The sequence below is a fragment of the Mizuhopecten yessoensis genome, unplaced genomic scaffold (assembly GCF_002113885.1).
Source record: "Mizuhopecten yessoensis strain PY_sf001 unplaced genomic scaffold, ASM211388v2 scaffold4899, whole genome shotgun sequence".
Lineage (NCBI taxonomy): Eukaryota > Metazoa > Mollusca > Bivalvia > Pectinida > Pectinidae > Mizuhopecten > Mizuhopecten yessoensis.
Genome location: NW_018405777.1, coordinates 233680 through 253366, shown reverse-complemented (window position 1 = coordinate 253366; position 19687 = coordinate 233680). Strand labels below are relative to the sequence as shown.

At 34.7% G+C, this 19687-nt stretch overlaps 1 protein-coding gene and 1 long non-coding RNA gene across 3 annotated transcripts; one reads left to right on the top strand and one right to left on the bottom strand.

Annotated features, from left to right (window-relative positions):
• Positions 1–20: 20 nt before the first annotated feature.
• Positions 21–3795, top strand: LOC110450011. Its single transcript, XR_002462923.1, has 2 exons — positions 21–349; positions 391–3795. It is a non-coding gene; the product is annotated as an uncharacterized LOC110450011 (long non-coding RNA).
• Positions 3796–10277: 6482 nt separating this feature from the next.
• On the bottom strand, positions 10278–19655 carry LOC110450010 (histone RNA hairpin-binding protein-like). Of its 2 annotated transcripts, XM_021497208.1 has the most exons (8): positions 19402–19654; positions 17489–17587; positions 16818–16910; positions 16194–16265; positions 15734–15790; positions 14804–14926; positions 13111–13245; positions 10278–12589 (listed from the first exon to the last, which is right to left on the bottom strand). In XM_021497208.1, the coding sequence occupies exons 1-8, from the start codon at positions 19488–19490 to the stop codon at positions 12343–12345; spliced, it is 915 nt and encodes a 304-aa protein (XP_021352883.1). In that variant the 5' UTR covers positions 19491–19654; the 3' UTR covers positions 10278–12342. The 2 variants fall into 2 exon arrangements, with proteins under 2 accessions (XP_021352883.1, XP_021352884.1); XM_021497209.1 differs by lacking the exon at positions 15734–15790 and having other exon boundaries at positions 19402–19655.
• Between the last annotated feature and the right edge of the window lie 32 nt (positions 19656–19687).

The window sequence follows — 19687 nt, the reverse complement described above, 5'->3', positions numbered from 1 at the left end:
GACGTTACTCTCACAAACAAATAACGTAGCAATCCATACCAGCTCAAAAGAGCAGATAACTCTGCAATACGAAAAGACGGAATAGGTCAAGATGTCCAGGGCCTTCGATTGTTATAACACATTGATTAAGATGATCATTTGGTTTGTCTCATGAAGATATTGGTATCTATCCCATGTGCATCTTAGACATATATGGAATTCATTTTCACAAATAAGACATGTTTGACAGTTTCTTGGAAGATTTTAAAACTAGAAATTGGATTAGTCAAATCTTAATTATTTAAAAAACATTGAAAAATTATATTTGCTTACACTTGAAGACAAGACTGTCACTGTCTCTTTTGTTAAGGTCACTCTCTCCTGTCAAGGTCACTTCCTTTTTTTGTCAAGGTCACTCTCTCCTGTCAAGGTCACTTCCTTTTTTTGTCAAGGTCACTTCCTTTTTTTGTCAATGTCACTCTCTCCTGTCAAGGTCACTTCCTTTTTTTGTCAAGGTCACTCTCTCCTGTCAAGGTCACTTCCTTTTTTTGTCAAGGTCACTCTCTCCTGTCAAGGTCACTTTTCCCCCCATGTCATGTAAACTAGTTAATTCTCCGATGTTTGTTACATGTTGTTATATTTGCAGTTACAAAGTTAAATTGTTGAACCATTTATTGGTGTTATTATATTGGTATTTTTAAATATTGTAGGTAGACGTGTAGAGAAATCCTAGAATGTTTAAATATATATAGAAATGTAGTTTATAATTTTATAACACACTGGTCGTGAATATGTACTTTATTACATCCCCTGTCTTACATTAACATTTCTGTTCGTCCTTTTGAAAGTTTTTATTTGATTATTCAAAAGAAACATATTTCCCAACTGCACAGCACAATATTTTGTGCAAGATATATATAAGCTGTATTCACAATGCGATAAAAACTCGAAAATTATAAGCCCTGTAAATTTGTTGCCCTCACAATAAAGGAAGTTAAAATATTTTTTCTGCAACATTCATACAAAATATAGAAAATGGCTGTAAGACATAAATGCCGCCGCTATGGATGGGATGGGACGGACATGGGCAACACTATATGAATAATGTCCTTCTGAAAAACAAATCAGGAACAATATGGTTATTTACACCATTAGAACATTTGACCATGTAAAATTTAATCATTTCACAGTTTTCTTTGGAGTTCCTTACTCATTAGTAAAGCGATGCAATACATTTGATTCTGGGTATGATGAACAGTTACCTCCCCTGTTGCACTCTTACTAATTCTGATTAAAGTTCAAAAAACGAGTGAAAGGTTTTATGTTTGCTCTATACCAGTGTGTTTAATATTGGAGGTGAACTAGGTAAGGTTATGGTTATTGTACTGTAGATAATCACACCAGTGCCTTTGTGAAAGTTTCACTTCATAATAATAAAATGTGATGGTCTGTATGGCTTATAAAATATTGGCTCTTATGTTTAAGTATATTTTTTTTATCTTTAAAGTTACAAATAATGTATCTAATAATTTGAAAACAAAACGATTCAGAATCAAGCGAATTCTTACCTGAAATTGTATTTTTTCTGTATTGCATATTAACTGTGGTTGAAATATCTGGGAAATTAATTCATGGAATATTGACATAATTTACAATTCTTTATAAAGTGATGAGAGAAATATTTTCATTTGATGTTAATTTTGAAAAGTATTCTTTTTCTTATGTATTTCAGTCATTAGCATTTGTCATTTTAACGAACAAAGAGAATAAAAACAACGAAGTATCTTGAGGAAGCGCTTTAACCTCATTACTGTAATATGATAATATTCCTTCAAAATAAATAAAAATATGATCAATAATGAAATGGAGATTATTAACTAGTTCACGATAATATCAACTGGGTGTATTTCATTTTAAATTTAGGTCACCACGCACCTGATCTGTGTCTGTGTGTTTTCTAAATATTTTGATTTCAACAAATTTTATAGTTAAACAAATTGTCTTAAAACCTGATCACTTTTTTTGTCTCCTGGGTCAGTGTCCACAAAAGTCGACATCCATCTGTCCTTAGAATGAAGATCTTTATTACAAGTGTTTTGCAACAAGTTTTTTAGTATTCAAACAGGTACAAGTGTATAAATGCAGTGTTTTGCTAACTGCAAATATTTCCAATAAAAGAAACATATTTTGAAATTGATTGTGCACCCATTTATGCATGTCATCAAAGTGTTGGTAACATTTAGGACAGATTCCCCAAGTTGTTGTCTGTACATCGGAGGGCATGCCCAGCCTAGATAGATCTGCCCTCTGTGCATCTATATAAAATGTGTGGCTCATGTTTTATGGTTGTTTTGTCCACATTGCCTTGTATGTGATTTCTTGGTTGGATGGAATTCCTTTTTTTTTTTTATTACATTTCTCATCTAAATTTTCATGAGTATTTCTTGGAAGAAATATTTCTACCTCAGCTAACTTTACTATACAATATACTTTGTTGATGTTAACTCCCCAAGTTAGAGATGTAGAAGATTTTAACAATTTCCTGTATATATCGGTATATGTAAACTTAGAATGAGTGACATGGAGCAAATAATTAACAGAGAGAGAGAGAAAAAAATGTCTGTTGTTAGTGAGATGTACGAGGATCGGAAATAGAATTTATGCAGATATGTTTTTAGTAATATCATAGTATAATCACTTTATTTTGACTTTGGTGTTTAAATTTTTGCCAGTGTAGGTATTGAAGATCATGTGGATCTTTCTACAATACATTATTGACTTACATTGGATAATTATGTATCAGTAAAATTTCATTTCAAAGTCAAAATAAATCAAATTATTCTTTTAATTTGAAAGATCTGTTGATCCTATCTAAGTAGCAGAGGGACTTTTGTATAATTTACTTAAAATAAGATTGAAGAACAATTATCAAGGTTGATTATCTTGGATGAAGAATAATCAGTGCAGCCATTTGTAAACTAACTGATCAGGGTAAATCCAAACAGACCTGAGAACTGTTGTCAGGTCTTTCCCGGTAACTGACTAGAGAAGATCCAACCGTTTCACTCGGCCCCACTATAGTACACGTATATTGTAATTTGTGGCCGTCGTGAATTTTTTTTTCTTTTTTTTTTCGATTTTTATTTTTAGCAATATATTAGTTGTGTAAATATCAAAGGGGATTTTTATCATGTATTTACCGTTCATTTGAAACAGAATGGGACATTTCTGTTGAAGTTGATAACCTATCGTCAGCAATACCATTGATCCGTAGTGCTGATCAAGAGAGCACAGGAACAAAGAGGTCCATATTTCATGTCATATATATAACACTTCGATATAGGAATGTTTCTCATTACACAATTCACACTAAGTCATTCAGGAATCCCAAATCATTCATATTTCAGTTCATTACATCGTGAATACCGTGCAATACGTTTATTCAGCAGTGAGCGTGAAGCAAATTCATTTTCTGTTATACAGAGTTATCTTTCTTGGTAAATAAATAACAAGAATGGATTTTTTTTACGGAATACATGTACATGTATATGATCAAGTTTGTTTAGCAAATAAGGAAGTTTAAAAATATTGAGTCCTATATCTACACTGAAATACATGCAATATTCACATCAGAAATATTAATGCATATTACATAGTAGAAATTGTTTTTGTCTGAATTTGTATGTATACAGTTTATTGTAGAAAACTAATATAATGTTGCAATTAGTCATAAATTGTTTATGCAAAGGAATTTATAATGTTTCATAAGAGGTATATATAATTTCTGTGATTCAACATTAAACTTGTTGGAAAGAGTTTTGGTTTTTAGTTTTTATTTTCTCAGAACAAGTGCAAACTCAACACAGAATCTTTCCTGTTTAATCAGAAACTAGAATACATTTGTACTGACTGATTACTATAGGGCACCCACATCCCCAAAGTCTATTTTTAGTATCAGTGACCTTGACTTTAAATAGATTTTAAAGCCCTATTGCACATCTACATTTCACAGGGCATCACAATGTCATTTCATCAAGATGGATCTTTCGGATTCTGAGATAATCTTGTCGACAGACAGACGGGCAACGTGATTGCTATAGGGCACCCACATCTCCAATGCAGGGCCTGAATTGTTCTGTAAATCAAGACGAGCAGTATAGTAACTTGACTTTAAGACTCCTTGCTGTGATGTAACAATACATCTGTATACAGTACTATTACATTTTTATACGACCGTCAAATTTGACGGTAGTATTATGTATGGTATGGGGTTGTATGGCCGGCGTAAAGTTTTGTTAGGCCGGCAATCTCCTCCTACATTTTCGACTGATCTCTTTGAAACTTGGTATACATTATAATAAAGATATGAAGTTGTGTCTCCCTTGAAAGAATTTTGATTCGATGATTATTGCAAAAGTAATTGCCCTTTGTTCATTTCAGTATTTGATTTTTGTCCGGCAATCTCCTACATTTTTCAACCGATCTCTTTGAAACTTGGTATACATTATAATCATGATATGAAGTTGTGTCTCGATCCCTTAAACAAATTTTGATTCAACAATTTTTCCAAAAGTTATTGCCCTTTGTTCATTTCAGTATTTGATTTTGTGTCTGAAGATTTTCTCCTACATTTTCTATAGCATGTCAGCTAACCACTCTTAGAATGATGCAGATCTTATTTCAATGTAAGAAAGTATATAACACTATATGGCATTCGACGGGCGTATTTTGTTCCGCCCCGCGGTACTCTTGTTTTAAATGTCATTAAGAAGAGATCGTTGTATTGATCAGACCCCTAGTTGCACTACTTTTCCAGCAATGCTTTCTAAAAAAAAAAACTTGCTATGTTAAACTGGGCCCTGACTAGTGATGGGCAATCGGTTTAAAATCATAATCGATAATCAGTTTGTAATCGGAAGTAGTGAACAGAACAATGATCGATTGCATAATCGGTTTATAATTTTATGGGACTGAATACCCAAATTAAATGAGAACACTACTATTACATCAATAGACAGAGTGGTTCTCTATACATTAGTTGTTGTTTTTTTATAATGTATGCATATCAAGCAACTTTTATGCATTTTTGTCAATCATATAGTATAAATCATAAGAATATGTGACTTTCAAAGCATATTTCACATGGAAGACATTTCAATACTGATGAACTGATTATATCGATTATGGAATTTGTAATCGATATTCGGAATGGGCAAACTGAACAATTTTCAACTGTTCGATCATCAGCCCATCACTAGCCCTGACCCCCCGCACATTTTAAGCTTTATAACACGTGTTATGTGACCCTCTCTAATTGTGGTATTAAGTTTAATTTCACCAGGTAATATACTAGCCTCTTCAGACTGACTCGGCTGAGAATTTCTCTCTACATAAATTGAAGGCATGGTAATCTAGTGGTAGGACGCCGGGGTCGTTACCGAAGTGTTGTGGGTTTAACTCATCTCACAGCACTCCACTTGTTCCAGTCTTCTCAGCTGTAAATGAGTACGTGGTTGGGCAGTGCTAGAATTTTTGAATGCTAGCTCTGAGCGCCAAAATGGCGCAACTGGCTTATGCTCCCCAGGGAGGGATAATATTTTGTGAACTGCCTTGAGATGACCTACAAACTAGGTTGTGAAAAAGCGGTAAATCAGAACCTCAAATTATTATTATTATAAATCATAGTTCATTCCTTGTCAGACTAGTAGTCCAGAGATCCTCGATAAGATCCCTAGCGTAGGCATGGAAAATGATAAGAATAATGACAAGATTTAACAAGATCCTAAAATGTCCAAAACTAGGCAACAAGGAAAACTTATTCATAAAATTTGAGAACGATCTTTACTTTCTGAGAATAAGCAAAAGCAAAATTCAACCATAAAATTCAAGATGTCTGCCAGGTGGCATTCATTTTTTCCAATGAACATGAAACACATCCTTCAAACCTAATTATTATCTTTGAAAGATCCGTCTAAAATCTTGGAGAGATAACAAACTTTAATTGCCCGATAGCCAGTGTTTTGGTCAATCTCGAAATAAAACAACCACAACTATGGACCAAGGTGAACCTACATACCAAATATGCGAAAGATCCATCCAGTGCTTCCAGAGATAGTGATAACAAGATGTTACAATATTGGTCTTCTTCAAACATTTAAACGAATGACCACTCCAGGCTTATGGTCAGATCTGACCAATTGGTTGTTAGGATGTAGGGGCACGCTATCAAACTTTATTAAACAAATAGCCTTGACCTTCGTTAAAGCTTACTTGCCAAATGATAAAATTTTCAAATGACTTAATGACAGGAACTTAAGGTTAGAATGTGTGACCAGTAGGTAGCTGGATTGGTGGACTATCAAATGTTGTCCAAATTATCAACACCCGTGTCAAATGTCAGATCCTTTAAATGACTTCTGCTGGATAATCAAGAGGCCTAGGTGAGTATATGGGGTCAAAGGTTATCAGATACATTAATCAAATAAATCACCAAGAGGTCTGGGCTAACTTTCAAGGTCACACAGATCAACAAGAGGCACAGAGGGCCTGTATCGCTCACCTGAATGTGTTTAAAATAACTGGTATGAATTAAAGATATAGCACTCAATGGTAGGTGCTGTAAGTACATAAGAAATTTCAGAAAGATCCATCCAGTACTTGAGATATAGCGAGAACAAACTTCAAACAGAGCCCCACCCATATGCCCCTAGGGGGGGTCATACCCACTATTTATATCAAATTAAGTCCCCTTGGCCCAAGGATGCTCCAGACTAAATAAGGATAAAATCCCTTAATCCATGGTCGAAGAAGGATTTTAAAGGTTTTACCTCTTTTTCTCATATTGGGCCCCGCCCTTCTGCCCCCTGGGAGACCACACCCACTGCTTATACAAAATTGAGTCCCCTTGGCCCAAGGATGCTCCAAATTAAATTAGGATAAAATCCCTTAATTCCTATGGTAGAAGAAGGATTTTAAAGGTTTTACCTCTAATTCCCCTATTGGGCCCCGCCTCTCTGCTTCCAGGGGGGTTAGACACACTGTTTATACAAAATTGGTTTCCCTTCACCCAAGGATACTCCACAAAAAATATGGACCAAATCCTTCCATTCCGACAGAATAAGAAGGATTTTATAGAATAATTTGCTATGTTTCCCCAATTGGGCCCGCCCCTAAGGCCCCTGGGGGACCAAACCCACAGTTTATACAAAATTGGTTCCTCTTCACCCAAGGATGCATCAGACCAAATATGGAACAAATCCTTTCATTCCTACAGAAGGAGAAGGATTGTAAAGAATTTGCTATATTTCCCCTATTGGGCCCGCCCCTCAGCCCCCAGGGGGGCCTAACCAATCATTTATACAAAATTGGTCCTCCTTCAGACCAAATATGGATTAAATCCTTTCATTCCTACAGAATGAGAAGGATTTTAAAGAATTTGCTATGTTTCTCCTATTGGGTCCTCAGGGGCCAGACCCATGGTTTATACAAAATTGGTTCCCCTTCACCCAAGGATGATTCAGACTTAATATGGAACAAATCCTTTCATTCCTGCAGAAGAAGAAGGATTTTAAAGAATTTGCTATATTTCCCCTATTTGGCCCCGCCCCTCAGCCCCCAGGGGGGCTAGACCTACCATTTATACAAAATTGGTTCCCCTTCACCCAAGGATGATTCAGACTTAATATGGAACAAATCCTTTCATTCCTACAGAAAGAGAAGGATTTTAAAGAATTTGCTATATTTCCCCTATTTGCCCCCGCCCCTCAGCCCCCAGGGGGGCTAGACCTACCATTTATACAAAATTGGTTCCCCTTCACCCAAGGATGATTCAGACTTAATATGGAACAAATCCTTTCATTCCTACAGAAAGAGAAGGATTTTAAAGAATTTGCTATATTNATTAAAGTATTGATCTATGAGTAATATCTGGCCTTTAGCAGTCTAGGACTAGGGCCATCAAGTTTTTTCCAATTTAACAACCTTGACCCACCTGATATTAGCACTAGCTGAACAAGAGGCCTAGAGGGCCTGTATCGCTCACCTGAATATTTAAGCAGTCATAGCAAAATATTCTCATTCAATAATATATTGCACTACAAATATTTCCCTCGCAAACTTTGTCGGCTCCATCTGTTGAAACTACCAGCCAAATATTATTATAAGATTCTATGCTTTTTGGTTCTTCTTCCGAAGTTAATCGACATATTTTCCCTTGTGACCTTGTAAGTAGGTCAATGTCATTTTCCTTCTCATACTTTGTTAGCTCTATCCCAAAAAGCTACCAGCCAAATCTTATGAATCCATTCCATTTGGTTCTTGAGAACAAATCCTTTAAAATGCTGTTGATCTCTGTCCTTTAAGGTAGGTTGAGGTCATTTTCATTCGAAAACTTTGGTGAGCTCTATCCTAGAAAGCCACCAGCCAAATATTATAATTTTATGCTTTCGATTATTCAGAAGATGCCGTTTGATGTTTTTGACATATTTGACACCTGTGACCTTGAAAGAAGTTCAAGGTCATTTTCATTCTCAAACTTTGTCGGGATCTATCTCAGGAAGCCAACAGCCAAATATAAAGATTCTATACCTTTTAGTTCTTCAGAAGTCATTTGAAGCGTTTGACATATTTGACCGCTGTGACCTTGAAAATACGGCAAGGTGATTTTCAAAATATGTTGGGCTCCATCCCAGGAAGCCGCCAGCGAAATATGAAGATTCTATACCTTTTAATTCTTCAGAAGAAGTCGTTTGAAGTGTTTTACATATTTGACTGCTGTGACCTTGAAAGTATGTCAAGGTCATTTTCATTATCAAACTTTGTTGGGCTCCATCCCAGGAAGCCATCAGCCAAATATGAAGATTCTATCCCTTTTAGTTCTTCAGAAGAAGTCGTTTGAAGAGTTTGACACATTTGACCCCTGTGACTTTGAAAGTAGGTCAAGGTAATTTTCATTCTCAAACTTTGTCCGGCTCCATCTCATGAAGCCAACAGCCAAATATGAAGGTTCTATACCTTTTCGTTCTTCAGAAGAAGTCGTTTGAAGTTATTGACATATTTGACCCCTGTGACCTTGAAAGTAGGTCAAGGTCATTTTCATTCTCAAACTTTGTCAGGCTCCTACCAACGAAGCTATCACCCAAATATCATGACTCTAGGAATGTCCATTCTTCAGAAGAAGTCGTTAAAAGGAAAAGTTGACAGAGGACGGACAGACGCCGCGCCATGGCATAAGCTCACTAGCCCTTCGGGCAGGTGAGCTAAAAATGGCAAACAAAATTTTGAGAGAATCAAAAATGCAATGCGTTGTGGCACAATAGTTTTTCTGAATCACCCAAATTTGACACTGGCACAACTGAAGATTTTAATCATGTATATGTACATTTACCAGGTTTTGTCAAGATTTTTTCTGTAGTTCCTGATAGTGGTTACAAAATATCAGTCAAAATCATACCTGCCAAGCGACCTGATTTCGTTGGGTTACACCTAGGATTTTAGCCCTTCACACAGCGAGTTACAATTTTGACCCGGATTTCATCAATTTCACCCGTTTTCGCCAGAGAATCTTTTCATATATTTGAAGTTACCGAAAACACTTGGAATTCTCTAGACTTTTCCATCCTTTGTCAAAAGAAAGACGATCTATTTCCCGTTTACGTTTTCTCACCAACAAGTAAGTTGCGAGTTGTTTATATACGTACTAGAACGTTTTTTACAAATGTTTATACAAAGACAGTTGTTACTGAACTTTATACCGACAAGTAATTAGCGAGGTGTTTTAACAAATAATTGAGTTGCTTTTAGAATTGTTAAGAACAGTTCAATGAATGTAGAATGTACCTTTTACATCATTAAAATATTAAAGTTCTAATTTAATATCTACTTTTCTTATATTTATTGCGAAAAAAAGACGTTGCACGATATGACCCTCTTTTTAATTTTCAAAAGAGGGTGATGTAAGTATGTCCGGGGTTAACAGGTATGCAAAATAGCTACACTCGGGTCATTTTTCTTTGGATCCATCTCAAATTGGAGCACATATCAAATACTATCTATATCCCTTTCCGTACTTTTGAAGGAATAGTGGTAACTTAACACAAAATATCCGTACAAAATTTCAATTAAGCCTCAAAATAACAGTCCACATATAACAAAGACATTGATTGCAAGTGATAAAGTTTATTATATTATTAGCCTTACTTATATAATTTATATTAAAGAATAGTTCAACCCTACAAAGTTACTATAAATAATCTCCCTGTGCTTAATGTCCTTCATAAATCTTCCGTGATTTTATAAAGAAACCATATAAAATGTAAGTTACTTGAATGACTAGTTTGTCACCATCGTTATCAACTAATGCAATGAATTGCATAGTCACAGTACACACAACTGTATTCCATTTATTTATTTAGCACCCTTCCTCTTGTAAGAGCCTTTCAGTTATACATCAGTAAAAATACATCTATGTTGACATTTGGTCATGTGCCTACAGTACAAGATTTGTTGAAAATTTTAATTTCTAAATAGTGAATCAGTAAACAATCCAATAAGACAAACAAATGTTAAAACAATTTAATACAATATCTCTACTCTCGCTAATTTCCACTTCAATCTTACATCTCAAAATAACTATTGTTTTGTCGTAATTATTCATATTCACATGTACAACAGATCAAATCATTTACAACATGCATTCAAAGTACATTTATAATGCCGCGTAAAATAGCCAATAACATCATCAAGTCTTTAAGAGGTTTTTGACCCTCTCAGAAACATTTGCCAATCATAAAAGAGCACTATTCCACACATACCTCAGACAATTGTACATTCAGACTACAAGGAAACGACGTTTGTTTAATGCATGGCTGATCTGACAGCTCATCTTATATGGGTTAAAAAATCTATTTACAAAATTAAAATAATGTGCCACTCATGAACATTTTTGTTGAACAGCAATCTGCCATCTTTTAATACAGAAATGTATGCAAGTATATATACTAATAATATAATCTGACAGCTTGTCAATGAAAAACATTCAAGATATTGCTGCACAGTAAATAAAGTCAGGATGAGGGTCAGAAACCACTTTATTCATTCAAAATGTGTCATTACAATACATGGAAAATAATTCAACACAAAATATTTCGCCTCACTGACAAAGTAAGAACGGAATATGGTTGATGTTAGTGTTCTTAAATCACTGCAAGTGTTACACATCCTAAGCATCAACCTTTTTTTTTAGTTTATCACTCTTTATTTTCCAAAAAGTAAGGTACAAAATATTATACACCCATGACATCTCAGTTTTACTAGTTTCCCTTTTTGAGGTCCTATCAAGATAAAATATGCTTTTATAAAATTTGGTCAAATAACCATGGACTTTTACTAAACAAAATGTAGGAGGATTTTAATTTGCAGATTATATCTAAATAAATTTTCAGCATTTATGTTATTTGTTTGACAGTCAGTGTAATAGGCTAACTCAAACTTAGTTTCTTTAAGAAAAACAATTGGTAATGCATTGAAGGACATTTATTAAAACTAAAGGGACATATCAGATAATAGGCAGGCAAATGGCCTATGACAACATGGATCATGGATTACAAAATTACAAATGGAGAGTTATGATATAAACTGCATTGCAGTAGTATCACGATGATGATATATCACACCCACTATTACACATCTAACAGAACTAAGGGTTCCAATGAAAATAAATATATTGCATGTAAATAACAAATCCTGGGCCCGTATTCATAAAACCGTTCTCATGCTCAAGTATGGATTTTGTGCTCAAGTCTAATTTCTTGTTCAGGTTATAAATCAGTAATACAATTTTATCTGGTCAATAATTCGGAAAAAGTTTGAAGAGACTTCAAGCCAAATACGGTTTTCAATGTTTATATTTGAATTGACCGATATTACACCTCGTGATTGTTTTAAATGATTTAATAGTGACCAGAAAGTTGGTTTGAGAGCATATTCCATGTTTGAAAATGAGGATGGTTTTGTGAATGAATACGGGCCCTGAACTTCCCAATGAATTAAAGATCTGGAGTGTTCGGTGATAGAATGGTGAGGACTTTAATGTCAGGTTTTTATCTTTACTAAATCTAAACAATAGCTGCCATTTTAAGGATAAATCTTTATTTCCGACACTTGTTTATCTATATAGGATTACCAAATCAAAGCATACTCCAGGGCGAATAAACAAAACCACACATAGCCTCTGTCGTCTTCAGACAAGACAGTTCAGGTGTGGATTTAAAACAACCTTTTCAAAATCGAAAAAATTCTGTTTAAATATCAAGAAACCTGTATGCTTGGAAAAAAAAAAACTTGTCAATAGGATACAAGTGTTTCTCAGTTGAAGGTATTTTTTTCTGGTTTCAAACACATCTCAAGATTAAAATTGTCCAAAGTGCTGTGCTCCTGAGTAGCCACTTGTTCTGCCCATGAACCTTGGTCTCCAGCACTGTTCTCCTCCTCGTCTCTGTCTACATGGTCCATGGAGACATCACACTCTTCCATAGAAATAGATGGAGTCGAACTACGATCCCCAACCTCTGAAGCACTCTCGGATGACGTGTCAGCAAACAGACCTTCCACACTAAAACATGAAGAAATTGTTTAGGGATGTAGATATTTATTGTTGTTTTGAATAGTTTCTGTGTTTCAGAACTGATCTGTGTATTCATGAAAATAATGGTTCACATTGTGAAATTTAACTATTTGAAAATGATGTCTTGATGAATTTAAATCATTTCAGTCATATATTTACTGAATATATCAAGACCTAATATTACTGTAATAGGACTCTGAAATAACTGTTTCGTTTTAAATATTTGTTCAGGGTCAGATATAAATGCATTCCTGGTAATTATTCCATCATGTATGGCAACTAGAAACGTATGTGGAGATGCTCGGCACTATATGAAAACATCACGGGAAGTGCACACCAACCCTGGCGCACAAAAACTCCACAATAATATTCTAGGAAGGACATTTTGACCATATCAGCCTCATCATTTTTTCTTTCTTTTACAAATTAAGATTTCAAAGGCATTATGCAAATACTTCTCTGCACGAGGTATAAATAAATTTGTTCAAAATTATTCCTAGCCTGGTTACCTCTGTCCGGGTGTGCAGGTGTTGTTCCAGTGATGAAGTCCAATCCTCCACAATCTGACCTGCTGGTCCCAGGACCGCCGACTACATTTCTGACTTTTGTCTGGTGTCCTCGGATAAGACTTCTGTCTCTCATTCCTAATTGTTTACAAAAAATAGGAAAATGATGCAAAACTTAATATTTCAGTTCTTCAGATGTTTTTCGAGTCATACAGCGGCAAAATAACTCTCATTCAAGTTTTAAAATGATTTACTGACTAAAGGAATGAACACCAGCATTTAACAAGAATATGCTTATAAATATTTTTAAACTCCTAAAACAACTTTCAATATTGATGTCATCCTTTAAAAAGGATATATCTTCATAGCATGAAGTAGTAATACAGCTACCTGCTGCATATACATCACCATTGATCAATACATGCTAAGAAATGTCCAGTAACACTCGTCACTGCTAGTTACTGGAGCTCTTTTCATTGATGATGGTGGCTGAATCTTAAGATGTCTATAAAATCGTATCATAATATCTACTGTAAGGAGGTTATGCTCCAGGAAAAATTTGACTTTTGATCTCAATTTGTTACCTTCACCTTAAAAGTCGGAGTCCATGGATATATACAAGCCTTTTTATGGCCGATTATGGGCCAATTCCCCTCTCCAATTTGGCATTATTTTCCCCTATTTTAGTTAAAAATTCCCCCACATGTAACCTAATGCTACCACATAGAAATCTGTCATGGTTCTATTGTGTTTTTATTTTTCATCAGTTCAACCAAGTGATTTACTTCATTTTTCCTGTACATGTGTTCATGTTGTCACTGTCAATATTTTGTTCGACACTGTTTATGGTTGGCCTTGTCTACAGTATATGATTCGAAGCGTCTATAATGAACAGGGAGAACCAAAAAATTAAAGATGTCATCCATGCCCCCCCTTCCATACTTTCCCCTATTTCTAAAACAGGTACTAACTTTCTATTCTTGCATTACTCCCTGGGGTCTGAAAAATATTCCTAGTCACATTTTTATATCAATGGTTTACATGTCAATGAAGTGTCATCAAAATGATTTCAGTGGTTTAGAAATTCTGCTACAGAAAAGATGCTAACAGACTGACAGATAGCCCGGTTCCACTCGGTACCAGTATTGCATCAGGACAGGGGCCACTGAATTGGTTTATTGACCATAATGACCAACAGTATGAAGTAGGTGTGTCACAGTATGCCAAGAGTCACCGAGTGTATCCCGATATATTGCAATACAGAATGAATATATTGCGATACATATCCCGATATATTGTCATAGGCAGGATGTGCTCAATTTTATAATAAGTTGATGTCAGAATGTTATCAAACTTGACCATATATAATATGGATTACACAGATTTAAGATTTTTGTCAAACCAACCATCGATTACAAAAATTGAACTATTAAAAGCCTGCTTTATGCTTATTGGCATAGCTGTTAGAATTTGTAGTAATTTGCAAAGTTAAAAAAATCAGTATTTTGGTACGATATGATATACCCGTGTATTGCAATATACCTGTTTTCCGATATATTGTGACAGCCCTATTTCATTCAACAGTTTTTATTGCGAAAAAAAACCCCATTAAATTATTTACCAAAAATCATACTAATATGTCGTTAAAGATAATCCTTGGAAAGCCTTACAGTGTTGGCTTAAATTTTGATTTTACCTCTTGATCTGTGCAAAATAGTTGTCATATGCAATTGTGTTTTTGCCGTAATCCAGTGCCTTCTGGCGTCTGTTCAGTGTAGCTCCATCCTTCTCCACTTCAACATCTGTTCTGCTATTCTCCCTACAGTTTGAAAAGAAATATTGTAGCCTCAACATATCCAAATATTTCCCTTGCCTACATCTTAATTTCTTTGTTAATATGCAGACTACTAAACTTTTCAAATTTTTGTTTTGCCATTACAAGTTCTGCATTTCAGAAGCTTATCAGTGGAAGTGTTATTTTGGAAATAAGGGTAAGACCCAAAGTTTAGTGTTGCTTTTTCAACCTTCCCAAATCCCACAGTTGGGTTTATATAAGATGATTAAGATCAGAATCCAAAATGCAGCTTGTAAAAATTTAAAATTGAATGATAAGTCATCAGAATCTCACCAAGTTATTCATATATTTTCAATCTTTTCTTCAAGTCATAGATCTATTTCTCAAATATACTTTCGACAAATAGCTAAACCATCATTTTGTACTCCTCAAAATCGAGGGCCTAATTGTAGAAAACAATTTAAAACATGCAACCAGTCCAAGAGTGGCTTTTGTAAATCAACAAACAGGAGAAACATTTTTGGAAAAATCAGACAGCATGCATCAAACAAAAACAGTAATATTTATCTATATTCCATTTATCTTTACCTTCAAGGCGAGTCAGTGGATAGTAATATTTATCTATATTCCATTTATCTTTACCTTCAAGGCGAGTCAGTGGACAGTTATATTTATCTATATTCCATTTATCTTTACCTTCAAGGCGAGTCAGTGGACATGTACTGTGTTGCTGTTGAAGTTTTAAGATATTGACATTTGTATGGAAAGTTACTACCGAGGATTAATGGAATCACTCTTGTTTACATCCAGGCTTGAATGTTAAGTACAAACCTGAAGACTTTCTTGGAATTTTTCTTGTTATCGGTCAATTCCAACTTCCTACGAAATCTACAACATCATGATAAAGGATTCTACAGATTCCACGTCGGAGCAAATCAGTATAGAATATCTGTTATAATGAACTGTATTATCGTTATAAACTTTTAACATTTATATTATTAGTCAATTTACAGGCTGTACATGTCTACCAGCCTTCCATTTGGAGCTGGTATGAATTTCTTCTACAAAGCTGGTAATATTTCAGATTCAAAGATTCGAGGTTAGCACACATCCACTAAATTGATTTTGTACATCATTTGTAAGTAATTTGGCAATAACAGTACATAAAGGTTTTCTCAATCTGCATTTTAAGATAGAACAAAATCACCTAACAAATAAACCAAAAAGGAAACTTCAGAAAAATTAAAAAACACAATAGAGAAGGCACAAAGATGAATTATTAGAAACATACCGCCGGCTTTCGTTTTCCCCTGCATCCTGATCACTTGTAATGGTTAAGTTCCGTTTTATCTCGGGTGTGAATCTGAAATAAAGAGAGAACAAATAAGTGATTTTTCATTCCACTTTGTATATACTTTTAGAGTTTCATGAATAATTTTTATTTGCGTTACAATATCCACCTGTAATTTAGTGCCATTCTGGTTTCATCAAATCAGCAACTTCCCTGATCGATCTTAACCCTTTTACCACTGTAGACCACAATGGACTCACCCAGACCAATGCATGGTAGAGTTTACTAAAGTTACATAGGGGTGGAAGGATTAAGTCATAGTCTGAGATTATGAGGTTACCGCTTATTTATTTATACTTCCATATCTATGAGGCCCCAAAAAAATGTGTTTGCTGCTTCTGCTTGAAAAAAAATAGATCAGTAGGTAGGGATGGGTTTTTTTGGGTTTTTTTAAAAATGCTTTCCTTATATAGAGCAAAAAAGTTCTGACTTGAACAGTGCTCATCACTAAATGCCAATGAAAGCTTTAGATTAGGCTCAAAAATCCAGGGTTGGTATGGAAACAGGAAACATACATTTTTTTGGGGCCTTAATGTTTCTGATATATATATATCTGGTACAAACCGACAAACTCCTAAATCAGGAAAATCTTCATCCTTCAGACTAATCTTTGTAAACTCCTGATTGTCAAGCTCTTTCCAGCAGGCACGTCGTTCCCTGTGAATAAAATGGAACTAATAAAAACTTTTGATTAGATAACTAGAAAATGTTAATTAAGATATGAATACCCCCGAAATGCAAAGAAGCGTCATTGTTTGACAAACTTCTAAAAAAATAAAAAATGGTGACCTCAGCATTTGAACTCAACATGCAAGTAAAAACAGTCATCATTTGGACATTCCTGCCAGTAGATAATTTCTTTGTTGATCTGATTCAGTTTGTTACTGTAAATGTTGTTGATTAGATACTGCCCTATAACTTGCATTACAACCTACAAAATCATGTCGCTCAGAGAGGAACTTTGAACCCTTGAAAACCGAAGACTCTATTGATGAAATTTAGCAGCTGAAGGTGATAAGGGCGGTTTTGGATCAATAAATGACCAACTTATTGATATATATGACAGTGAGGTATGTGTTGTGGCCTAGTAGTTTGTTGTCAGCAGACTGCACCTCAAAACTCTTGATACTGTACCAAATGGTGTCAGAGAATTCCACATTTTCATATTATGTTAGTGCACTACTTGGGCTAACTGCTATCCATCCAGTCCCTGCCATTCCTTTGGTTCACCTTACCTTCTGTCATCTGCATGTTTTGTGATCCCTTGGCTTTGTTTCGGATTCAGTGGACTTCTTAAAGGACTTAAAGGACCATTTGAAAAGTATCTTTCGTTTCTGAAAAATCAATACAATATCAAAATTTATACTTTCACATTTGTATATCATATGCCCATCCCAGTTTGCGCGATTACAAGACTTGTTTCTTGGCACTTCCAGATTAAAACCAACTTGGGTAAACCTTCAGTTAGTTTATATAAAATAAAAATATTGCTGAACCTTGTCCAATAGTCTAAAAAGTTATAAATTATAACTTTTGAAATATTCAAGTTTGAAAGATCTAGTCAATAATGACAAGAATCAGGGGAAAATAGCCACTTTATAGAAGATGTTTAAGAATGTTAGTAATAACATTCGTTCTATTTGACGTAACATAATCAAACTTGGTGAAAGGGATGATAATGTCACAGCGCTTGTTTTCAACAAAAAAAATATTTGACTTTTGATTCAAAATGGCGGCCAAATGCAGGCTTCTGATTCGTCCAAATTTAAATATCGTCCAATTTCAATGAAATTTGGTATGCAAGTATGGCACTACGAACACAACTGCTGTGTTCGTTTTGTAAAAAAAAAAAAGGCCGTCATTTCCTTGCCTCGGATTGGCTGCCATTTTCTGGCCTCTCATTGGTCGATCGTCCTATTCTGATGAAATTTGGTAAATAGGTGAAGCATGGCACTACGAACACAACTGTGGTGCTCTTTTTTGTTAAAAAAAAAATGGCTGTGTACCAAGTCATGGAGGGGTGACTTCCACTATTGCTGACAATTGCAATTCTAGTTATATTTGAGCTTCTTTTTGATATATTCTTCATGAACATGGTAAAATATTATTTCATTTAAATGATCTCAAATTGATCACAACAAAATTGGCTAGCATATGTTTTAAATTATGCTTTAAAGTTTCCCGGGCCCATTCTACAGACGACAGCTCGACTCGATAGTGTTGTTTTGAAAACGAGGCTATTTGGAAATTCTATATTTAGCATCCCTGAAGAAGGATAATGGCGATGGTTTGCTAGATTGGAAAGATTTTGTACGAAATCACATCCTGTAGGAAATCACGTACCCTTACTCCAAGTGTGCTGATGTAAAATATTTAACAACAATTATAAAATTAATTTTGCAACAATAATCACAAAACAATTACATGATGTATATTTCTTTGTGTATTGCCGGATGTTCAATGTCCATGGTGTCCAGAATGGGAACTGCTGCTATCATGTTGTGTAGGTGTTTGTATTAGCTGTTAGTATTATCTCGTTTTGAGCAAGTTTCACAAAGGCAAGCTGTGTTTTCAATATAGTAAATCAAAGTCACTGGGATTTTGATCATTCTTTTTTACTTACTCAATTTTATGTATTGGAACTTTCTGAAATGTTAATAAAATATAAACAAGCAGGGTTTGATCTTTCTGTAATAGGATTTCTTTTTTTTCCAATACATGTATTGAATTAATTTATTTTATTTATTTTTATTTCAAGCGTTTGTTTCATTGTGTATTTTTCTGTGATCTTTCAAATAAACATTTTATCAAAATCACAATCTCTTTGGAAATTAACTAAATTTTCTATCAGTCGATTTATGTCATGCCAAATCATTCAATTATTAGTGCAGAAAATGTCTCGGTAGAATTGTAAACAAAAACACAACATGGCATTTGCACTGTCCTCTTTGTTTTCACAAATGAAAAACGTATGTTTTACTTTCTTATCTTTTCAAAGTATAAATAGTCTGCTTCGTCATGCAATTCAATAAAAAGCAAACAGAATAAAATAATATGTTAGTATCCTTGATAACTTTGAAAATAAATCCAATAGGCCTATACGCTAGGCGTAGCGCCAAAATTTCCCGGGAGTTTTGGCAATATTTACCTTTGGCTTTGCGTGTTGTCGTTTCGGTTGGGTCTTCTTCTGAAAGCTGTTCTCTGTCGTCTTTCGTTTCTTGGTGACTCTTCCGACATTTTTCTATGTTGTGAATATGAAACAAAATGTGTTAAAAGGATTAGAAATATATCGTATATAGTTTTGTCGTTAGCCTAAAATGTCCCTACGAATGTGATCCCTATGTCCAGCATATTTCGCGCCAGCTCTCCACGCAAGCGCATTTCCTTCGAATACACATTATGAATATTCATGAGATATTTTTACAATTTTAAAC